Genomic DNA, 21,014 nt, shown 5'->3' with positions numbered 1-21,014 from the left:
CCCTAAAGAAGGAGCAGTTTACACTGAGCTGTGTAATAACCATTTCTATAAGCACATACAAGTCATGGTCTACAATCCTTCCTCACTTACTGTCTCCTTCATGCAGTGATACATTTTAACACATTTATATTCCACAATGTAAGCACATGTTAACGGGGTTGTCTGACTTATAGAAAAACTTGTGCAACTCATGTAAACTGCATATATTAACAAATGAATAGATACTCACCTGTTTTTTGGCTACAGCTGATCATCGCTGCAGCCAATCACTGGACTCAGCAGAGACATCCTGTGCACAGCTGAGGCCAGCAACTAACTACAGCGGTGACTTCAGCACTGCAGTCAAGAAGATGACATAAGCAGCAGGAGGATCGGGGCTCAAAGCCATTGACAGGGGTTGCCTGAGTTTTTATACAACTCGGAAAACCCCTTTAAAGCCACTTTCGATGAATAAATCTGGCATCATGAGCCTACATATCTGGCGTTATTAGTCTACACTGCATTTTGGGGATCTGAGTGCCAAGACACGTGACTATCCCTAGAATGAGAAGAGAAGTGCTCACATATCGCACGCCCTCTCCTTGCTGCAGGAGATGGATTCAAGAAGGGCTCATAGACTTACTGTTGAGTCTCTCTCACTTCAGCCTCCTGCACTGAGGAGCCTCCGATCGGCGGAGGGGGAGTCTCAGAGTTCAGACCCCACCATTCAAATTCGGATATGTTATTATCTAAAGTTTTTCCAAAGTACAGTGCCACTTTAAACTTCAATGTAGGCTACCTAATTGAGCAGTTCTGTCAGATCATGACAGAGAAAGCATTTGTACTGTGTCTCTAATAGCATTAGGAGATGAAAAGCACTAGAATAAATATTATAAAATTAAATAAAATAAAAAACTTGTTTAAGTCACAATGATAAATATAAATCTATGTTGGATCTGGTGTCTATAAATAACTGCATAAAAAAATCTAACTTACCTTGTAGTAAGGCAAAAAAAGACTGCAGATGGCGCAATATGGCTTCAATTTGGCTATTGATTCATTATACTCCCTTTCAGCTGCAAAACTATGCACCTTGGACTGCCAGAGGTGACGAAGAGGCTTTGCCCAAGGTTCGCTCTCTTCAGTTGGTACACCAGGACACTCCTGAAATTCTGTGAATCAAACAAAAAGTTACATTCAACATAAAGAGATGTAGGCCTTTCAACATTACCGAATTTGGGACTAACTATAATTACTCCATTTTATACAAAAATTTGTTTCGCAAACAGTCAGTTGCTGCTGTGCATAAGGTTCCCACCCCAAGTAATATTTAAATACAAAGATCACAGCAGATAAAAGTAATGTTCTTTGTGCTTTTCTTTTATTTTGTTTCAAAATTGAAGCATAGTGACATACGGCAATACATGTAAACGTTTTCGGCTATGCAAAGCCTTCCTCAGACATTGTGCCGCAGAGTGGTGTGGATATAGTGAAAAAGATGGTGATAATTACGCCAGTAGCAACGGAGCTATGCTCCAAATACTCCAATAATGGGACATACTGTAGCATAAAACACTGATTACAGTTGGTCTGGCTGCAGAGACAATCCTGAGAATAAGGGCTCATTCAGATGACCATGTGAATGAGTCCGCTTCCGTGACGCAATTTTTTGGAATGAGTGCGGGTCAATTAATTTCAATGAGGCCGCAAAAGATGTGGACAGCATCCGTAGTTCCGTTCCATGGCCCAGCAAAAAAGACAGAACATGTCTTATTCTGGACCGCAATGGCAGACAAGAATAGGCATTACTATCAGAGTGCCGGCCGTCTGCAGTCCGCAAAATGCGAATCTGCAAAACACTACGGCCGTCTGAATGAGTCCTACGCCTGAGCCTATCCACTGATGGAGGGCAGATCACACTTCCTAAAACCATGGTAGGAAAATCCTAATATAATGATTCAAACACCTAACAAGCCACAATGTCATCTCTCAATAAGAACAATTTTTTGACACATGAGGGCTGGCACCTCCACTTTCGGGTGGACTGACCATCATTGTAACATGATGGCTCAAACAAAACAATACATATCACTGTTTCCCAGGGAGCTTTGCACTTTGGATTGCTGTGTCGAGACTCTTAAATGAGGCTCCACAGTGTTTTCTGTAGCCGGTCTCCCTAAGATCAGCCATTAGCCAGAATCCTACTCCACACTGATGAGGGGCAACACCCCGAAACAGCTGTCTGTGGACGGATAACTGGCTTAGGTCTTTCCCGTCACATCCTTAAAACTTGTAAAAGAGCAGGATCTTGACATAGGGGCCACTTAATATGGTGGATTTGGTGATCTCTGTAATGGGGACACCCCTTTGCTCGGTTTTCTTTCCTTTGAGGGATATCTGGCTTTCACTGTGTTGAAGACCCATAACTGGGGCTCCACGGTTATCAAAACTGGTGAAAAGGAAAACTTTCTTAGTTGTCCATAGCAACCAATCAGATTCTCCTTTTATTTTTCAGAATTCTTTTGGAAAATGAAAGGTGAAATCTGATTGGTTGCTATGGGCAACTAAGCCAGTTTTCCTTTAAACCAGTTTTGTTAAAACTCCCCCATGCGGGGATGATTGTCAGTCCACCTGAAAGTGGAGGAGCCAGCAGCTCCAGACACAGCAGAAGAGCCCAGCTTGTCTCTGCACAGTGCTCACTCCCTTCTGCCACCAATGAGCGCCAGCACTGAAATTTAAGCAATAGGGCATTAGCAAAATCATGCACTACTAGTGAAAGGCATGATTTGCTAGAACACAGTACCACCAATGATTAACAGTTTTATCTACAAGGAATCATATTGGTGGTACAGAGACATAAGAAGTGCCTTATTTTCATAAAAAAAGTACACTTTTTTTTAGCAGACATTAAAGATACAAACAAAAGAAATATATCATCTTACTCAGCATGATCAACCTTAACAGGTAATATGCCTGGTTTAATAGGGCTGATCATGACGACAGAGGCTCTTTAATATTTGACTAGGCGCACGCAGGGGATGTTGGTCTTTATAAATCTCCACGTTGTCGGGTTTTTTTTAAGGGACTGTGCCAACATTAAATATTATTTGAAAGTAATTCCGAGTACTGCCAGAATTACACAGCTACGTTCAATGTGTAGTGGACAGAGCCGGTACTTGGGTCACTGCTCTCATTCACTTCAATGGGAGCAGCACTGCAGTAACCAACTGCGTCCATTACACAATGGACAGAGCTGTGCAATTCTGGCACTACTATAAAACAGCTAATTGGCAGGGGTGTGGGGTGTCAGAACCCAGTAATCAGATATTTATGGCCTATTCTGAGGATAGGCCAGCAATATAAAAATCTTGGACAAGCCCTTTAATGGAACATGCTACATGTCAGGTGAGAAAGCATAAGCAAGGCAATGCCAGCCAAGACATTGCATGTTGGATTAAAGGAATGACCGTTCTAGAACTACTACTACCATCACTGACCCCCTTAGGCCTTCTGGATTACAGTGAGGGCGAGACAAACCAAACACAAGAGAGAAAAAGATTATGTGAGAGAGAGTGTGTGTGTGTGTGTGTGTGTGTGTGTGTGTGTTTCAGATAAGAAATTTAGATTGTGAGCCCTACTGGGGACAGAACTTGTGTACAGTAAGTGATCACAAACTCCGTGTAGGACTGAAGAATACGTTGGAGCAACTGTATATATGCAACAGGGGGAAAAATTATAAGTCGTAGCAGAGATACATGGGGACACTTACCTAAAATAACATGCTGGATTTATATAATCCTACCAAAATCAGAAAAAAGGAAGGGCATGGATATGTTTGACAAGACCAGGTAAAATAACCATGTAGACCCATGTTTCATGTGATCTCATAGTTATCATACAGATCTGTAAGTACATTTACCATTGCTCGGCATGACTTGCTGAAAGGCTCTCATCTAACACTTTGAACAGTGACTAAGAGTAAAGAGCTGTCCAAAATACTCATGATAACATAATAAAAGGTGATGGGAGAGATGAAAGAAGTAAAAAAATAATGGTGTTGCACGCTATGGATCAAGGTATCAGAATCTAGTTTTTTGTAATTTGAGAAGATGAGACAAGTAGAATGGGTTTTGTGTCCTGATGTGAAATTTGTTTTACTTGATACAAATTCTTTACACATTTTCTGTACATTATTTCCAGGTTTTGCATTGCTACAGCGTGTACTGTATCTGAAACACAGCATGCAGAGTTTTGTTTGTCAGACTACACAAGCAGTATAGTGTTAAAGGGTTGTCTGTGCTAAAAACTTGGGCACCCCTGTTAAGGTGGTAAAACAGCAAAAGAACCAATACTCACCTCTTTTCTCCACACTGCTAATGTAACATAGTACACAAGGCCGAAAAAAGACATTTGTCCATCCAGTTCGGCCTGTCATCCTGCAAGTTGATCCAGAGGAAGGCAAAAAAAAAAAAAAAAACGGAGGTAGAAGCCAATTTTCCCCACTTTAGGGGAATAAAAAATTCCTTCCCGACTCCAATCAGGCAATCAGAATAACTCCCTGGATCAACGACCCCTCTCTAGTAGCTATAGCTTGTAATATTATTACGCTCCAGAAATGTGATCTTCCTGACTGCAGCAGTTACATTCCATGCACAAAGGTCAGCACTGCAGACAATTATTTGTTACAACAGTACACGGGATATTAATGCTGAAAATGATTGGCTGCAGCGGTGACCTGTGTGCACAGAACTTCACCGCCACAGCCAGAAAAACAAACAGCAGCATGAAGAACCACTGCTCAGCTCAGATTACTTTCAAATCAACTACCAAATGCAGCAAAAACGCTTCCGTTATGATAATACAATCGGCTGCATCCCTTCTGAACGGATCTGGTTGTATTATCTCTAAAATGACAAAGACGGATTAGTCACTAAAACCATTGTAAGTCAATGGGCGCCGGATCCATTTTCTTTCGTAGCCTAGAAAATGGATCTGTCTCCATTGACTTACATTGTGTTTCATGCCAGATCAGTCTTTGATCAGTATCCCATGATGAACACAAAAACGCTGCTTGCAGCGTTTTTGAGTGCGGCATGGGATCGCAACGAAACGGAACGAAATCCATTCTGGTGCAGTCTGTTCTGCTCAGTTTGTCCCCATTGACAATGAATGGGGAGTAAACTGAAGCAGTTTCCTCTGGTTTTGAGACCCTATAACGGATCTCAATACCGGAAAGGAAAACGCATATGTGAAAGTAGCCTAAATCAGTATCTCCACATGAATGGCAGTCCATAGTCCATTCCAGTGTTTGTTGAATACTATCATAGATACACCTCGTTCTACTTACTGAGGTGCTGATTAGGTATTGACCTAAACCAAATCTTATTTACCGAGCAATAGTATAAAAACACTCCTGTAGTCATCACAATTCTCTTGGTATAGAACCAGCTGGATTGCAAAAACAGTGCTAGTAGTACTCAAAAAGTAAGTGTAATCAAAAAATAACTACAGACCACGCCAAAAGTTGAAAATAAAAGTTCTGATTGAGGAAAAGAAGGGTTCCATTCTAGCTTAACTGGCAGAGGGATACAGTGAGCGTCAGGTTGCTTCCATCCTTTAAATATGAAAGAGAATGGTTCATAAGAACAAGGTCAAGCTGCAAACATTGGGGACATCAAAGCCACAGACTAGCAGAGGGCGGAAACGACTGTGATGACCGCCACCTCATTTGAATATTACTTAACAAGTGTGAGATGACATCAAGAGAACTAAAAAACCATCACAAGTGGGAGCTGGCCTGAAATGCATGGCAAGGACGGTTTGAAACAGACTTCTAGAGACAAAGGTAGAAAAAAGCGCTTAATTAATGAGAATGAAAGAAGAGTGAGGCTGAAGTTTGCAAAACACCATAAGGATTGAACCTTAGAGGACTGGAGTAATGTCATCTTCTCTGATGAGTCCAATTTTCAGCTTTGCCCAACACCAGGTAGGTCATGTAATAGTTAGATGGAGACCTGAAGAGGCCTACAAGCCACAGTGTCTTGCACCCACTGTGAAATTTGATATAGGATTGTGATAATGTGGGGGTGTTTCGGCATGGCTGGAATCGGGCAGATATGTCTGTGAAGAACATGTGAATCGAAAACTTGCTTCCTTCAGCTCTTACAATGTTCCCCAACTCGAACGATTGTGCTGCAGAAAAAAAACAATGCCCCATGTTACACAGCCAGTCATTGGCTGCAGCGGCAAAGATTAGACAACTAGTGTTAAGCGAACCGAGCTTTGGATCCAAGATCCGAAGTTAATTCGCTCAAAACTTAGTTTGAATGCTGTACGGAGATCCCTCTCCATCTCTTGCGGGACTTTTGGTGAACAACTTTGGACTTCGATTTTAGAACTTGAAAACAATTTTAAAACTTGGATCTGAAGTCTGCTTCGGTACCGAGGGAACCAGCCATACCCGAAGCAGACTATGTATTCCTGTTATAAAATAGTTTGAGTTAAAAAAAATCGAATGGCGAAGTTATTCACTGAAATCTTGCAAGACTAACGAATTTCACCTAATTGGGGGCCTTAAATTTTCATGCTGTACGGAGACAGTGTCCATACAGCATTAAAATGACGTTTTGAGCAAATCCACTTCGGATCTTGGACCCGAAGCTCGATTCTCTCAACACTAATGATAACCAATATGATATTTGTTGGTGTTGGATCACAATATAATTTAGCAGCAATTTTCAGTCAAAAGATACAAAAACTGGGGCTATGTGCTTTTAATTCCAAATTTACAGCTGTGACATACAGGGAAGTATCAACCCTTCAGGATGCCACCTTGAAGTGACTATCACAGTGGTTCGAGAAATATTACAGGACTACAGTTACAATATAAAAAAACACATTCATAAAAGATTTGAAATATTTATATGGAAAATGCTGTCTTATATTGCTGAAGATTCAACTACAGAAAGAAAACAGGCATGTTTTCAATGGCAGAAGCCCAAAATCCTAAAGCATGGGCTGTGGTCTCTTTAATAAATGGCTAATCAGTGTAGACTTCTTTGGATCTCAAGCCCTCTGATCTTGTCATTACATAGCAATTACTATGAGCTTCAAATATAGACCCTGCAAGTATCAATTTAAGGAAATTAACAGGAATGTAAGGGGTACTACCGCTTTCATGGATACACAGAAAACGTAAAGCTCTGCCGAGTCTGACAACCAATACTTTGTAGTTAAGAAAAGTAAAAGGTAAGAGCACAGAGAATCCTATTAATGACTATGACAGTACAATAAAAGCTGGTAGAGCAACGAGCAAGATGAAAGCAAAATATAAGCCACATTACAAGATTCACTTACAATTGCTAACAAAAGCAGAAAGATAAAAGGTCAACGCAAGCAACTCTCCTGCTATAACTCACAAAGAAAGCAGATAAAGGAAAATGATGCCTCTTTGTTCAAACAACGTGAATGCAAAGGTAAAGCACGTAAAATTATATCGTTATCTCTTGTGATCTATGCATACATTACTTCTTCATTTGCAGAATATTACCATACTGAAATGTGGATAATCCAGTAATCATTAAGCCCTGAAATTAAGACTTCAGCTGAAAATGAAGATTCACTATCTGAAGCAATTAGGAGAATATTTCGCTAAATCCCCATATTACAGCCCAGCGTAGTTCCAACTAAGTCCCATCCACTATGCAGAAGATTCAGACATAGCACTTTGGATACCAAACTTGCTAAAACAATAGTGAAATCCGTTTCTATACAGTGATATCGGATATCCAAACAGATTACCCCTATTTACCAAATTTGACCCCTTTAAGGCTAGGTCTACATGACGACATTTGTCGCACCAATGTCACGCGACAATTTTTATAATGATAGTCTATGGTGTCGCACTGCAGCATGCGACATGCTGCAACTGCGACACGACAGTCGCAAAAAATCCATTCAAGATGGATTTTACTGCGACTGTCGCGTCGCAGTGCGACACCATAGACTATCATTATAAAAATGGTCGCGCGACATTGGTGTCAGGGTCCTTTACTGTCTGTGTAGACCTTTCTTTTTTGACAATTTTTACACTTTCACATTTACAACTAAAACATTTTACAAATACTAAAAAACATAAACATACTAAACCTCCATACTTGCATATTAAATGAAAGTATACACCCAGCACATTGTCAGAAAGCTACTTTACAGACAGACGCCTTCCATGCTATTTTGCATATTTCATAAAAACTGCATCAAAGTTTGCACTGCTAGGCAAAAAATAAACGCCCGACATATTCATGTAGGCCTAAATTTATATGCACATATATTTACATATAAATCACCATAACTGGACCGCCAAAAATCAGTTTTAGGGCTCATAGTGTTTTCTGGTCCGCGCATTGCGGATCTGTAAAACACGGATACCGGCCATGTGAGTTCCGAATTTTGCATACCGCACATGGCCAGCACTATGATAGAAATGACTATTCTTGTCCACGAATTGTGGGCAAGAATAGGACTTGCTCTATCTTTCTTGCCGGGCCGCGGAACGGAACTATGGATGCGGACAGCACACGGAGTGCTCGTCTGAATAACACAAGAGGTTCTGATCTGAGGTCTGATTAACACTGGGGGTCTAATTGAGGGTCTGATCTAAGGTCTAACGAAATTCTTATTTTTCTCCTCTAAAACCTAGGTGCGTCTTATGGGCATGTGTGTCTTATAGGGTGAAAAATATGGCGCTTAGGAAAAGTTAGGAAATGTATTTGATGGAAAATTCCTTCAACTACTTTAACCAAGGACTGACTGTTCAACTAGCTTTACGAGCAAAGAATAGGTTACTTACAATAAACTATGAAAGTAGCCTAAAAATTCCCAGCAAAATCTATGGATTTTAACATGTGATACTGATATGCACAGTTAGATTCAAAAGCAAAGAGTGCAGGCAGCAGACTGTAAAATTTGCAGCACTCCTATTACCTGCTGCAAATTTTGTTCTGCTGCATGTGATGCCCAACAACAAAAATGTATGCAGCAGTCTTTGCATAAGGGTTAGAATGGAAAAATCTATTCCATTCATTTGATGGGGTTGCTACTGCAGCAAGTGCATGGATTTCTTCATCAGTCACAGAAATGTTTGCATCAAATCTGCCCCATGTGATCATATCCTAAAGGTAGTCGGTGAAAGCGGCGTAACTACCATATAGGCAGACCATGCGACTGCTATGGGGCCCAGGGCAACAGGGGCCCAGTCTTAGTTGGGATTATCTCCTCTTCTACTGGAGGTGAAAACTTGGTCAGGACTAGGGTTGGGCGATATCAAAAATATTCAGACGATAACGATATTAAGAAATTTATCGCGATAACGATATATATCGCAATAAATACCCATTTAAAAGAAAAAAACACAAGGAGACGTTATACTGTATGGGGGCAGCCACAAGGAGACGTTATACTGTATGGGGGCAGCCACAAGGAGACATTATACTGTATGGGGGCAGCCACAAGGAGACGTTATACTGTATGGGGGCAGCCACAAGGAGACATTATACTGTATGGGGGCAGCCACAAGGAGACGTTATACTGTATGGGGGGCAGCCACAAGGAGACGTTATACTGTATGGGGGGCAGCCACAAGGAGACGTTATACTGTATGGGGGCAGCCACAAGGAGACGTTATACTGTATGGGGGGCAGCCACAAGGAGACGTTATACTGTATGGGGCAGCCACAAGGAGACGTTATACTGTATGGGGGCAGCCACAAGGAGACGTTATACTGTATGGGGGCAGCCACAAGGAGACGTTATACTGTATGGGGGCAGCCACAAGGAGACGTTATACTGTATGGGGGCAGCCACAAGGAGACGTTATACTGTATGGGGGCAGCCACAAGGAGACGTTATACTGTATGGGGGCAGCCACAAGGAGACATTATACTGTATGGAGACAGCCACAAGGAGACGTTATACTGTATGGAGGGGCCACAAGGAGACGTTATACTGTATGGAAGGGACACAAGGAGACGTTATACTGTATGGGGGGCAGCTACAAGGAGACTTTATACTGTATGGGGGCAGCCACAAGGAGACGTTATACTGTATGGGGGGCAGCTACAAGGAGACATTATACTGTATGGGGGCAGCCACAAGGAGACAATATACTGTATGGAGGGGCCACAAGGAGACAATATACTGTATGGAGGGGCCACAAGGAGATGTTATACTGTATGGAGGGGACACAAGGAGACGTTATACTGTATGGAGGGGACACAAGGAGATGTTATACTGTATGGGGGCCACAAGGCGATATTATACTGTATGGGGAGCCACAAGGCGATATTATACTGTATGAGGGGCCACAAGGAGACGTTACACTGTATGGGGGCCACAAGGAGACGTTACACTGTATGGGGGCCACAAGGAGATATTATACTGTATGGGGGGGCCACATGGAGACTGTATGGGGGGCCACACGGAGACGTTATACTGTATGGGGGTGCCACAAGGAGATATTATACTGTATGGGGGGCCACAAAGACGTTACACTGTAGGGGGCAGCCACAAGGAGACGTTACACTGGAGGGGGCAGCCACAAGGAGATGTTATAATAAAGTCTTGTGGCCACAGGCCACCATACATACAGTAATACTTTACGATATACTTTTCCCACGGCTGCCTCGCTTGTGTGCTCAGATTCTGACATCAGATGTCGGTGGGCGGAGATTTGAATATGGGAGCAAGGAGGAGGGAGAGCCGGAGGCTGCGGTAAGTAATACGTTTGTAATTTCGTCATCAGAGCACACGAGCGAGGCAGCCGCAGGAAAAGTCTCTCCAGAGACACCCAGTACTCACACAGAGTTCGCCACATAGAACCGGCACGGGTGGGTGACGGATGGTGATGTCAGATGGTGGGTGGAGTCTGGAGACTTGAATAAGGGAGGCGGAGCAAGAAGGAGCCAGGAGCGAGAGGAAGTATGTGTTTCTACTCACTACTCAGCGCTATGCAAGGTGCAGGGGCGGGCGGACGAAGATTTAGAAGCGGTCAGAACACATGACTGCTTCGATGACATCACAAAATACTGCGGTAATTAGGAAACAGCGATATTGCCATATCGCCATTTTTTTATACCGCGGTATATCGTGAACACCGGTATACCGCTCAACCCTAGTCAGGACTCTACCCTCCAAAAGGAACAACTTTTAGCAAATGAGGCAGTGGAAAAATGGCCCAAGGGTCATTGAAAAGGGTTTAGGCAGAAACCCTTCTGGTCCTCTGTGTGTGCGTGTGGCAGATATCCGCAACATGAATAGAGCTGGTACTGCACAATGCCGCAGATTTCTAGCATGTAAAAAAACACAGTAAATTTGCTATATGGAAGCATACCCTAAGGCTAGATTCACACTAGCGCTAAACTTTTCCAGCAGGCTGTTCCAGTAGATGAAAAGCCTGCCAGAGTTCATCGCCTCCAGGACGAGACACTGCCACAGCACCGCCAGGTCCCATTGACTATAATGGGTTGGACCCTACGGGGATCATACCTGGCGTGATTTGGCAGGACAAATACCGGGCAAGCAGCAATTTTTTTTGTCTGGCTGTATCCCGGCACGAATGCTGAAAACAGGCCAGATCCCCACCTGGTCCCATTATAGTCAAGGGGCTCCAGCGGGAAAATGTACTATGTCGCATACAATAAACGCCAGCAGGCTATTCTTCTGCGGGAACAGTTTAGTTCTAGTGTGAAACTAGCCTTAGGCTCCTTGTCTCTTGAAATACCAAAAAAAAAAGTAGAGCTTGTACCAGAAGATGACAAACTATGCTACAACTTTAAACACTGCTTAAAAAAAAAAAATGCTGAGAAGCCCAAAAAATCATAAGAATAACTGCAAGTTGGATAAAGAATGTTCTCGCTGTTTTATGTGAAAGAACACACAAAAAAGTCTTAGTAATGGGTCAATAAATATCCCGAATCAATTCGCAGCTAACTGCAAGGATGACTTTTTTATTGCTTTAGGAGGCAGGAATTCAGCAACATAAAACAGCTATAATTATTTCAAAGCCTGCTTCTTAAGACTTTATTTTACATGTAAGATGTGTAGACATATTAGATAACATTGCACATTCACAAACAGAACTGCTTTCGATCACGCTCCTAGGTTCAACCTGCTGTGAATAAAGCAATCTGTCCATGCTCATCAAAAAATAGTGACTGGTGACAAAAGCCGTCTCCATCGGTCACACCATACTCCGTAAACTCTGACATATTCAAACTACCCAAACCATCTGGAACCAATCATCTCTCTGCAGTCACTCAGGGGAAACCTCTCATTCTGATATTTCGTCTGAAGATCTGACTAATGAAAAAATTGATGGGCTCAATTCTAGAGTTCTAGAGCAGTGAGGAGCTGTCCCACCTGCCGCTTGATTGACAGGGCCAGACATCTCACCTGTCCCTGACAATCTTACCCCTGTGTAACAACGCAAGAGCAGTAACTGTGCATGCACTTCTTGAGCAGTGGAAACAGCCCCTCGATGCTCAACAACTCAGTTTGTGAGCAAATCAACTCTCATCAATTGATTTGCTCCTCTGTAGAACTAACCCTCTTGACCACGTTTTATGGCTGTGAGGAATATGGATTATCATTTATTGGCAGCCCTGATTGTCATTTGATTCACCTTTTGGCATGTACACAGTCAGTGTACATGCAAAATATGTTCCCACCCCCCAGCCATCTAATTGTCAGCTAGCAAGAGAGGAAGCCCCAGGGGTCCAGGCTTCAAGGAGGCCCCAGGTGGATAAAGTCACACCTCTTCCAGCAGCTAGGAGCCAAGACAAGGTAACAGGAAGGATCTCTCAGTATGGGGTCCCAGCTCTTCCCCAGTTCATTAGATTAGCAGACATCTTGGGGCCGGCGAGTTATAACGAATTATGAATCGTCCATCCATCTCAGGCATAATTCGGTTATATTTTTGCGATCCTGGGGCAAAGCCAAACATCCACGTAGTCCTGGCTTGGGGCTAGGATGCCCGGGAGGGGAGATATACATATCTTCCCACAGAAACCAAATAACGCTACCATGCTTGGACTCTAGTTGCAGCCGGAACCCAGGCGGATCAATTGGGCCCGGAACCATCTTCCTGCGATATTCTGGTCTGAGGCTATGAGTAAGAGGACCTAGCAGGTGGGTCAAAAGGTATGGGTGGTCCCATCTGTGTCTTATCAGTGACTGACAGCTATCTCTGCATACACAGTCACAAAGGCAAGGATGTCAATCCCTGATAGGACCGCTTCTTGACTTCAAAGACAAGAATAAGCAGGAATTTGAATGCATGAAATTTAAGGTCTTCTAAATCTTTTCCTACAAAACGATATATCAATCTTCTCAGTTCCTCCTGCTCTATAACATGCTGCCTGCATATTGCACTGCATTCTCATGGCGACGGGTCCTCTTTAAGGGGGTTGTCTCACTTCAGCAAATAGCATCTATTATGTAGAGGAAGTTAATACAAGCCACTTACTAATGTATTGTTATTATCCATATTGCCTCCTTTGCTGGCTGGATAAATTTTTCCATCACATTATACACTGCTTGTTTCCATGGTTAAAACCACCCTGCAATCCATTAGCGGTGGTTGTGCTTGCACACTATAGGAAAAAGCACTAGCCTATGTGCAGTGCCATGGTCCTGGCCACCAGAGAGGCCGAAGCTTTTTCCTATAGCGTGCAAGAGCAGCCACCTCTGCAGGATTGCAGGGAGGTCGTAACTATGGAAACGAGCAGTGTATAATGTGATGGAAAAATGAATCCAGCCAGCAAAGGAAGCAATATGGATAATCACAATACATTAGTAAGTGCTTTGTATTAATTTTCTCTACATGATAAATGTTATTGGCTGAAGTAAGACAACCCCTTTACGTAACAAAGCCGGTGAATACTGGGGCGCACAGACGGTGATTTACAACTCAAGGGAAAAAATCTATGCCATGCTTTAAAATGTTGCTTTTATACTCTCAAAGGGTTGATGAGGGTAGGCGAGTGCTACCGTGCACTCCTAATAAGAAAATTAACGGCGTATTCAGCCTTGTAATCTGCCGCCATTCAACTCTATATAATAATACACAGCGTAAACCATCCACATAGATTGGTGTCACAAATAATGGAATATTACTCACCAGATAGAAGTTCCAAGCATCTAAAAACTTAGGGGTCAGTCTTAAAGCCCTGTGCAGCTCCCTCTGCGTGGACACAAAATAAAGTGACCCCAATGGAAGTTCCATTTTGAAAAGATAAAAAACAGAGGGGGTGCTGCCAATCCGATTAATAATGTATTTAAGAAAAAAATTAAATAATGTATTTAAGAAAAAAATAAAATAAAATGTATGATGCGTTTTGCCGCCAGACTAACGGCTTCCTCATATACAAATGAACAGGGTAAGTGCGGGGAATTAAATACAATATTCATACTTATTTCCAGGGTGGATAAAAATCAATGATTTAAAAAAAAATATATATTGTTTTTTGAATTTAAATCAGATTTTTTTTTTATATATAAAATGCTTTTAGAGGAAAATATATTACCATCCAAAGGTTATTCCATCATGAAATAAAGATTAGTTTTTTAATTAATTATGTAGAATAATGCTGTACGTGGACTCCCATATTGTTGAATGGATTAGGCAGTGGCTGAGGGACAGACAACATAGTGTTGTAGTCAATGGAGTATATTCAGACCAAGGTCTTGTTACCAGTGGGGTACCTCAGGGATCTGTTCTGGGACCCATATTGTTTAATATCTTCATCAGCGAAATTGCATAAAGCCTCGATGGTAAGGTGTGTCTTTTTGCTGATGACACAAAGATTTGTAACAGGGTTGATGTTCCTGGAGGGATACACCAAATGGAAAAGGATTTAGGAAAACTAGAGGGATGGTCAAAAATCTGGCAACTAAAATTTAATGTTGATAAGTGCAAGATAATGCACCTGGGGCGTAAAAACCCAAGAGCAGAATATAAAATCAGTGATACAGTCCTAACCTCAGTATCTGAGGAAAGGGATTTAGGGGTCATTATTTCAGAAGACTTAAAGGTAGGCAGACAATGTCAAAGAGCAGCAGGAAATGCTAGCAGAATGCTTGGGTGTATAGGAAGAGGCATTACTAGTAGAAAGAGGGAGGTGCTCATGTCGCTCTACAGAGCACTAGTGAGAGCTCATTTGGAGTATTGTGCTCAGTACTGGAGACCATATCTCCAGAAGGATATTGATATTTTGGAGAGAGTTCAGAGAAGAGCTACTAAACTGGTACATGGATTGCAGGATAAAACTTACCAGGAAAGATTAAAGGACCTTAACATGTATAGCTTGGAAGAAAGACGAGACAGAGGGGATATGATAGAAACTTTTAAAAACATAAAGGGAATCAACAAGGTAAAAGAGGAGAGAATATTTGCTCTTCCAGAGGTTTTTGTAAGATTATTGAGCAGTTTCTCTGCCTACAAGATATTATCACAGATGCTTGGTTTACTTTTGCAGTTCTCAAAACTGAATTTGACTCAGCAGAGATCACATGCCTCTTCTTCACAGCAAAAATGTTATAACATGAACAGAGTTGAGAAAAATACCTTAATCTTAACTTCTACAAACCTGTGAATGCAGAATCAACCTAATCAAACTAATATGAAAAGTTGTTATTCTAAAAATCTTCATCTACTTGCATATTATAAGTTATACCAGCAAGAATTAGTCTTTATGTAGAAAACTATGATTTAAATCAAGCCTTACTGACTAGTGATTTAAATCATTTTGATTTAAATCAAAGCCACCCTGCTAATTTCTATAATCTCATTTGATTGTACAATTACCTATAGCTTTGTTAATTCTGCCCATCTTGTTATGTGTCTTCTAGCTGTGTATTTAATCCTCTGCACTTACCCTGTCATTTGTATCTGAGGAAGTCTTCAGTCTGGCGGCGAAACGCTCCATACATTTACATTTTTTTCTTAAATACATTTTTTATTGCATTGGCAGCGCCCCATTATCTGTTTTCTGTCTTCTCAAATTGGCCATTCAACTCTATGGGAGTTCCAGAAACAGCCAAGAGCCGTACGCTGCTGTCTCCAGAATCTCCAATAGAAATGAAAGGAGAAGCAGTGCACATGCTTGCCATGTCGCTGCGTTCATTTTGGGTGGGCTCCAAGAGGTATGGAGGCCCCCTGTCATGATCGGTGGGGTTCCGAGCAAATCTAATAGTCACAGGATAGGGGATGACTTGCAACAACTGAAATACATCTTTAAAGGCTGCCCCAGAATGAAATCTTTTTAAAAGAATCACATTTTTACTCTGGGACGTTTATTCTCTCAAATAAAGGACTTCAGAATTTACTGACGTTTAGACAAAAATGCTTAACGTGAGAGAGTAACTGTATGGAACAAAGAAGATGGGGCAAAACCTGAATCTCAAAAGCTCAACACAGATATGAACAAGCCCTCAAAGGGGTTGCCCACTCCCAGTGATGGCTTATTATCAGGATAAGCAATCGTTATCTGATGGAAGGGAGTCAGACATCTCCCCACCCATTAGCTGTTCTGCTGTCCTTCCAAGGTGCAGTGGACGGAGCCGTTTACTGCAGTGCTGACCCCACTGAAGTGAATGAGAACAGCGCTGCACTACCCAGCACTCTCCGCTGCACAATACATGGAGCTGTGCAGTTGTGGCACTGGAGCTTACTGCAAAGCAGCTGAATACTGGGAGGGTGTGGACCCCTGTCGATTGGACAGCGATGGCGGAAAGAGTGGGCAACGCCTTAACTGGTGCAGTGGAAACAAATTGATATAAACTGGTTGCCACTTTATAATAAAGCACGATGAGGACTGAAATTCTCATTGGACCCAGATGCTTTATCTTTTTTATTGTCCAATAGTGTATAATCGTTACAATGCTTGTTTTTATCATTATAATTCTGCATCCGCATACCCTGTTTAGCTCTTAGTCAAATCTCCACTTCTATTAGAATTTCTTCATGGTGCTTTTTGAATTCCGGAAAGATTAGGAAGCATTGTGGTGAGCACTGGTTTTAGACCATGGTAAACTAGTCATTTCGCTCCAGCTGCCTACACATTTAAAATTTAATTTCAATGCCAACTATAGTATGATATTAATCAAGTCATTTTATTTGTATATTGCAATCAGAACGAAACCCACTTTCCCTTGCAGCCCCTCAAGGCATGAAAAGATTATACGGATATGGATCACAGGCTGCCGCTCCTTTCTGGGAGAGATGCTTAAAAGCTAACTGAGCTATGCGAGGCAGAACTACTGGGCTGAGATTATAAATGTAGGGTTTCTTCACATAAATTACATCCTAAAATGCAGGTATTAGGTATGTGACGGATGAGCAGATGAAGATTCACACTGAGTAAATTAATTACAAACTCTGTGATAAACAGAATTGAAACTTGAGCCAAGGATAATGAAATGACATGCCTTTTTTCTTCCCTAGTGCTCCTCTTGTGCTGAAAGAAGATTATTTTCTCGAAAGAAGCGCAGGGCGATCACATTAGAAGCAGCAATAACCACTTTGCAAGAAAATATCAAGTAAAACGTGAGTGGTCCGACACAGATTCAAAAAGCAGCTGCAAATTGTGTAACATACATCTCATAAATGTCATTACGGGCTGCAAACATTTCCGAACGTCCGCGTTTCTTGTACCACACTCCAGTTTTATTCTGAACATTGGCATCCAAGGCTTTACTCACGGGCACTGCGATTTCATCTAAACTAGACTTTTCATTGTGAACGCTGCAGCAGAAAAAGGCGAATAAACCGCACGGTGTGAAAAAGTGGACTTAAAACTGCATCTGAAAACCGCACGAGTTTTGCCTCGAGGATGCGGTAACTGGCCATGCGGGTTTTACAGGTGAAATCGGTGAAACCAATTTCAGCATAGCGGTGTTATGACAAAGCTAAATGCATTTTTACGACACCACGACCACTACATATGAATATGCCTACATCCTGAGGATTAAGACCAACTCTTCAGGTAAATGCCATTTAGAAGAAAAATATCCTATACCCACCAGGGAATCTTCAAAGCCCTATAATGGTAGCTAAGGAGCCATTTTATCATGTAAGGGAATTGCCCAGGTGATACCCGCAGAACAGTTATGGGGGAATATGCATTCCAGTTGCTGCTCTCCTCAATTATTGAAACACTTTGTTTTGGAGGCAACTGAGGTAATTTAAGGCCAATATCCCATAGCTGAGAATGCACCATAGCATGCTTTAAAGTTCATCTATCAGCAGATTTGTACCTATGAAACTGGCTGACCTGTTACATGTGCGCTTGGCAGCTGAAGGCATCTGTGTTGGTCCCATGTTCACATGTGCTCACATTGCTGAGAAAAATGAAGTTTTAATATATGCAAATGAGTCTCTAGGAGAAACCGTGGCATTGCCGTTACACCTAGTGGCTCAGCTCTCTCTGCAACTGCCACGCAACGCCCTCTCCACTTTGACGGGGTCAGACATGATGACCTTCCTAGAGGCTCATTTGCATATATTTAAACATAATAAGCTGCCAAGTGCTCATGAAACAGGTCAGCCCGTCTCATAGGTCCAAATCTGCTGACAGATTTAAGACCTTTTAAGCTTGGACAACCCCAAGTCACTTTTAAAGCTTACACATGGCAGCTCATTCTTTAAAAATTATGTGTCATCTGAAAATCCTCTACCACTTCAGGATTTGTTGAACATATTTAACTTTGTTATTATTTTCCAGGTCACAAACAATATAAAAAATAAATAAATCCTGAAATCTTTCAATCTAGTCACTAAGCCTAATAATAAGCAGAGCCTTCTACAGGTAGTACTGTAGAGATCACCTGAAAGGTAACAACTATATATGAATTTCATAAGATCTACCAGTCACTGTACTGTGACTGTACTGTTGCATTGCTCTGAATAATGCTAACTGCAGCCTCGATAAGATGCCTGGCCCTATAAAAATGTACAGTAGAGGATAAAAAAATAATAATCTATAATTAAAAAATAAAAAATTATTAAATATATGTACTACTATCTAAATTTAGTCAGAACAAATATAGATAATACATTCCCTATAACACCCCAAACACATACTGTATAATTTTGCTGCTTTCTAGGAATACCTGGCATGTATTGTAAGGCATAGGTGTCAACTCTCTCAGAAGATCCAAGAGAGCGTGTACTGAGTGTACTGAGAAAACTTGTAGAAGATTTGGCAGAAGCGTTCCATGGCACTTCCCACTCAGATGCAGCATCATTAGACACAGCCTGGCATCCAAACACATAGTGAGGACCCAGAGGTAGGTCAGAAGAAAGGAGAGTGGTCATCTAACCTGAAAAGAATTCTGTAGTACAGCAAGTACACTGCACACACTTTTGTCCCAGTAAGTTGTGAAGTGACATGTAGGAGCAAGCAGTCAAAAATGGTACATTTTAAATTTTAACCAAAGCTCTATCTAGACTTCATCATTATTCAGAAGGGAGTTCATCAGAACCCACAATGAAACACAGCTGCAATTGCGGTACTTGCCAAGCAGCAACCAAATGAGTGTGGGCAGCTACCAACATGCCTCGCAGTGAAAGGTGACCACACCAGCTCTACTGAAGAGCATAGCTGTCATCTCGCATAATCCAGAAGTAGCGCGTAGAAGCAAGGCTACTTTCACACTTGTATTGTTGTTGTCCAGTATTGAGATACGGCAGGGGATTTCAATACTGGAAAAAAAAAAATCCATTTAGCCCTCATGCATTCTGAATGGAAAGAGATCAATTCAGGATGTCTACTGTTCTGTCAGCATCTTGTTTTGTGACCGGACACAAAACGGCTGCAAGCTGTGGTTTTGTGTCCGGTCATAAAAATGGAAAACGAAAACAGATCTGGCACTGAAAACAATGTAAGTCAATGACTATCAACGTATTTAGTGACGCATCCGTTTTTCTTCCCGTTTTGATTTCACACAACTCCATCCTACCGGAAAGGATGCATCCTGATGTGCAAAATCAAAACCGATCCATTTAATTCCAGTATTGAGATCCTCTGCTGGATCTCAATACTGGAATTAACAACGGAAGTGTGAAAGCAGCCTACAGTAAAGCACACCATGGATAATGGATAGGATAAGGATATGTACGGGAGGTCTCCTTGCTGACCACCAAGGCCAGTTTTATAACACCTTGCTCTTCCTGTAATCTATGTAAGTGCTATGGTGGTACATGGTAATTAATGCTTTGTGAATATGGTTGTATGATTTTATTTACAGTATTTATTACTGAACAGGATTTTATGTTTCTGCACTGTAATTGCAATCAACCGATTTGTGTCATAAGTACATAAAGGCTTCTGCACAAACGCTTATTTATGCATATTAGTGAAGGCTAAAGATGCTAACTGAAAACCTTATCCAAGTATACTCGAAAAAAAAAAACATATCAGAAAACCTTTTAGGCACAACACATGACTGGAAATCAATAAAACATGGTACAATGTATTCAAATGACTTGTTGTATGTGGCTTACTACATGGCAAAGTGATGAAAAGCTAAATTCCTTCTCCTAATCGTGACTTAGGGCTCTTTCACACTTGCGTTGTTGTGTTCCGGCATAGAGTTCCGTCGTCGGGGCTCTATGCCGGAAGAATCCTGATCAGGATTATCCCCATGCATTCTGAATGGAGAGAAATCCGTTCAGGATGCATCAGGATGCCTTCAATTCCGGAACGGAACGTTTTTTGGCCGGAAAAAATACCGCAGCACGCTGCGCTTTTTGCTCCGGCCAAAAATCCTGAACACTTGCCGCAAGGCCGGATCCGGAATTAATGCCCACTGAAAGGCATTAATCCGAATCCGGCCTTAAGCTAAACGTCGTTTCCGACGTTTAGCTTTTTCTGAATGGTTACCATGGCTTCCAGGACGCTAAAGTCCTGTTTGCCATGGCAAAGTGTAGTGGGGAGCGGGGGAGCAGTATACTTACCGTCCGTGCGGCTCCCGGGGCGCTT

At 41.9% G+C, this 21,014-nt stretch overlaps 1 protein-coding gene across 1 annotated transcript in view; it reads right to left on the bottom strand.

Annotated features, from left to right (window-relative positions):
• Nucleotides 1-21,014, bottom strand: part of KDM4C (lysine demethylase 4C) — a 320,670-nt gene that overhangs the window by 123,054 nt on the left and 176,602 nt on the right. The window contains 1 exon segment of the mRNA XM_040419760.1: nt 976-1,151. Coding sequence (XP_040275694.1) covers nt 976-1,151 — 176 coding nt within the window.

This window comes from Bufo bufo, chromosome 2 (assembly GCF_905171765.1).
Source record: "Bufo bufo chromosome 2, aBufBuf1.1, whole genome shotgun sequence".
NCBI classification, from domain to species: domain Eukaryota; kingdom Metazoa; phylum Chordata; class Amphibia; order Anura; family Bufonidae; genus Bufo; species Bufo bufo.
The sequence above is the reverse complement of the archived record's forward strand: the minus strand, read 5'-3'. Positions and strand labels throughout refer to the sequence as shown.